Source organism: Corvus brachyrhynchos, unplaced genomic scaffold (genome assembly GCF_000691975.1).
Source record: "Corvus brachyrhynchos isolate BGI_N302 unplaced genomic scaffold, ASM69197v1 scaffold467, whole genome shotgun sequence".
NCBI lineage: Eukaryota > Metazoa > Chordata > Aves > Passeriformes > Corvidae > Corvus > Corvus brachyrhynchos.
Window position 1 is genome coordinate 315,411 of NW_008239309.1, and position 4,108 is coordinate 319,518.

Consider the following 4,108-nt stretch of genomic DNA (forward strand, 5'->3'; position numbering starts at 1 on the left):
CAGGATGCTACCATGTATTAATTCAAGATATGAATAAGAAATAGGTAAATGATTTCTAGATGTGTTAAGTATTAAATATCAAATGTTATTTTGGGAGTATGTATACAGTGTTATGCCACGATAGAAAATTCTGCAGCCAGCTACACATGGATTTTATACATGACATTTTTGTGTATCTTCACTACATAAATCAAATGCTGCAGTAGAAAGATCTGTCATAATCCTAGCAAGAATTTAGAAAAACCTGAATCCCAAATGAGGCCAGATGCCAGCTTATTTCTGAAAGTGTTAATTGATTTATATACATAATTTTCACTCATGACATTTGATTTTTTTCATGTACAGGACATTTTATTTACACTTCACATCAAACACAAAGTAGTTTAGTTTGCAGTTTCAATACAGAATTACTTTATCAATGTTAGGTCAGATGTGGAAATTATAAGTGGGAATCTTGCCTTCACAGTTATAAACTACCAGTCAGCCATTCACTCTTAAATGTTTTATGTTGCTATATAGCAAGCATTTGAGAAATAAGTAACCATTTCAGGAGTGCAAGTTCTTCCAGGATGGAGAAAGTTGTACAACTTCAAAATAAGGTTTTTGTTTCCCAAAAGGATATTTGAACATCACTTTCCATCTGGCTTGTAATTCCATCATATATGCCATGTTTTATTGATGAGCTCATGAAATGACACATTTCCTGGAGTCCATGCCAATGCTAATTGAAGCTCTGATCTTCTCTGTAAAGTACAAAGAGAAAATGCTTGGTGTGCTTTGCTTCGCACAAGGTCAGACTAATCTAACTGAAGGCTGACCAGTCACAATTGAACCATGTGTGCAGGACAGAGGAGGGAAGCAAAATTTGCACATTTGTCTTCCTTTAGAAACCTCAAGTCTGACATAAATCCTTTTTCTCAAGGAGCCTCACCCCTCAGGAAGGGCAGTCCCAGAAAATAAGAAAGTGTTCTCCAGCCCCGCCCTGGCCACAGCTCCCCAGCGCCAGCAGGGACCTCGGCATGGCACTGCAGTCTCGCAGAGGACACTGCAATGTGCTCTGTGTCAACTTACCAGCTAAAGGCTGAAATCCTGCATCCACCAGATCTTCATATAGGTGTTTAACAGGATTCTGATGAGCCAGCAATGTACCATGTAACCAGATGAGCAACATTCTGTTTCCATGTTCCTTGTAACTTTTTTTGCCTATGCAATACACAAAGTATTTGCTCAATATGCTAGAAACAGTGTATTCTGTGTTTTTGCACTTCAAGAGTTCCAACAGATTTTGAACTTACTCATTCGCTCTTATTACCTTTCTTATCTAGGGGAAAAATGAAGACTGAAGCTTACAAAAGCTTTTAAAAAAATTCACGTTTTATCCTAACACTACTATTAAGAGATAAAAAACACCTAATACATCTTAAAAATAATTTTTCCTTTCATTTTTCTCCAAGCTGTGGAAATACACCCTGTAATAGTAGTAACAAGTACAATTGTTTTCCCAGCACCTGAGAGGCCTGAAACCAGAAATTCCTGTTTCATGGCAGTTGTGCAGACAGACCATGAGCAAAATCTTTCTATGTCATAAGGTTCCCCAGGTCCTCACTTGCAGCATGACCTGCAAGACCCTTCTATGATGCTTATGGCTTCTAGTCTTGATCTCCAAAGAGGAAGGTTCCTTCAAGCCAGGAGGAGGAGCAGAAGTGTCCTGTACTGCTACAGCACTGCTTCCCAGGAACCAGGGACAAGGCTTGTACCCCTTCACTATGTGATATTCACATAGTTTATAAAGCAACACTGCCTTGTGAGGTTTTTTATCCTATGTATTATGTTTGGCCATTCAGATATTGTTACCTGTCCACTGTTCTTCAATAGCTTTAATTTGTTCATCTGTGAACTTCCAGAACACAGCAAGTTTTTTCCATTCACAGGGTTTTAACTGGGTGTATGCTAGATTCCAAAGGGAAGAACGGATTTGCTTGGTCTGTGTACTGTGATCTTGTTTGAAGGACACACTGAAGTCTGACCTATTACCACTATGAGCTAGCTGTGTCTGAAAAAGAAAGCAGATGATAAATTTTATAACAGAGCTGGGAGCCTTTGCTCAGTGAGCCATGTCTTGAACAGCCAGATGTAGCTACTGACAGATGATTTGGTCAGTGCCTGTACAGGAACTGTGTATGGTTCCTAGAAACAGAACTGAAACAAAGAGTTCCTCTGTGTGTTGCTACATATTACTAAGTTAATTGCGAAACAACGCACTTTCTCTGGTACTTGATACACAAAAGCAAAGTGACAGCAACTGTTGTGCCAGCACTACTGTGCTGCTTGGCTCTGTCTATATATCGTGTTTAGAACACAGCTGGATTTCAGATACAGTTCTTACCCTTATCTCTTGCTTCTCAAAGCACTAATCTCTCCCCAAGGAGAGGGTAGACAGCATGGGCACAGCACCTGCTCAAGCTGTTCCTTCCTCCACCCTGTCAGCTTCACTTGGCTGAAGTGGGGACTTCCAGATCCTTTGCTGGCAGGATCAGCCATTAGGCTTATCATGGGGACCCCCAATCAGCAAAGTGTCTAAACACCAGTACGCACATATGTGTTGAACATGGATCTAGTGTCATTCCCCCATAAGTAAAATCAGGTAGAAAACAAAACCACATGGATTTTAGCCTCCAGATTAAAAGTAATGTTGCTACTGTATGCATGGTTCACCTGAAACGGGAGTGTTGGGGTTAGCTCTTGTTTGGGCACCTTGGCAAAAACCATGTCAATCAGTGATTTCAGCCCTAGCTAAGCAGTGCCCAGGGAACATTCCTAGTTAGGTAAACTCCAACTCTTTCTGTATTTCATTATGTTTATGTACTAGTTCTGTTTCAAATCAATCTTCAAAGGGAAAAAAATTTCTTTAGGAATTTGACAGAGGATTACAAAGCAGATACTAAGCAAAAAAGGAAATGGCAGTATGCCGTGTTTTAAAAATGCTAAGCATAAAGTGCTTCATTCCAAATTAAATACAGAAAAATACAGCAGTGTTATTTCCTAGTCTTATGAGAGACCCGGAGAGAAAAAAAAGTCTCAGTTCAGTAACTAAGCATTGTCATGTATGTTTGATTCCCTTCATCTGATGCAGACTTTATTTCATGCTTCCTGACACATGCAAGGTAATTAGGACATTTCACAGGACAGCTTCAGGGTCTCTCTGATTAGATGCTTTTCTTGTGATGCTTAATTTAAAACAAAACAAAACAAAACTCATGCAAACAAAAAAAAAAAAAAGAAACCCTTTGCAGCAGCAGCACAGCTGCTCTTTGCTGCTAATTGTGTTTTGAGGCAATGGCAAGGTGGGATGGTAACAGCTGCCCTCAAATCCAGTTTAACCCAGCCTGGACAATGATAGAGAAGGGTTGGGTACAAATGATAAATAGAAAAAAAGGGCAAACAGAGGGAAGACACTCAGACTTTATGTCATATGCCCTTCCTCTCAGCTACATGGCAATTCCTTTAACTAATGCTTTGTCACAAATGATAAGTCAGATGAATGTAAGAAAAAGACAGTCCTTAAAATAATGGTTCAAAATGCTGTAGTTCCATGTATGGTAACACCACCTAAACAGCATCATATTCCATACCCATAAGATTTAAGCTGTTCAAAAAGCTGCACTCTCAGCTTCAGGCAACAGGATACAAACACTTATGTTTGTATTTCCCAACATCTCTGGTGCTTTTGCAGAAAAGCATCTACTTAACACCTTTTCTTCTCTTCAGGAAATTCAGTGAACAATGCCAAGAGGTTGAGAACATTATGGGTTTACTGCTGTCTGACTTGTCACATCTTCTGTGGTTCTCTTTAAGCCAAAAAGAAACCATGATGTACCTAACAGCTCCAGCTGAATTGATGCAAATCAAAGGCACAATACAGGGTGTTCGTGGTGGCATTTTTGCAATAATAAATCTAGATCTGTTATTTACCAGCCCTGTAACACTAGGTGTCATGGATTTGGCCACTCAGGGCAGAAGTAGGGTGGTAAAACTGGCTAATTCCTGTGCCTGCTCTGGGAAAGGAACAGTATGCTTACACACTTGGCTAACTCAGCAGGGAGCAGGC

The 4,108-nt window shown here is 39.9% G+C and overlaps 1 protein-coding gene across 10 annotated transcripts in view; it reads right to left on the reverse strand.

The window, feature by feature from the left end:
* Positions 1-6: 6 nt before the first annotated feature.
* The window catches only part of ANKDD1B (ankyrin repeat and death domain containing 1B), a 30,555-nt gene continuing 26,453 nt past the window's right edge, over positions 7-4,108 (reverse strand). For 9 of the 10 annotated variants that reach the window (XM_017740708.1, XM_017740712.1, XM_017740710.1 and 6 more), the window contains 3 exons: positions 1,855-2,053; positions 1,072-1,203; positions 7-743 (listed from right to left, as the gene is read on the reverse strand). In XM_017740708.1, the coding sequence (XP_017596197.1) occupies positions 685-743; positions 1,072-1,203; positions 1,855-2,053 (390 nt within the window). In that variant the 3' untranslated portion in view covers positions 7-684. The remainder of the gene's footprint in view (positions 744-1,071; positions 1,204-1,854; positions 2,054-4,108) is intronic. The other variant, XM_017740711.1, reaches the window with a different exon arrangement.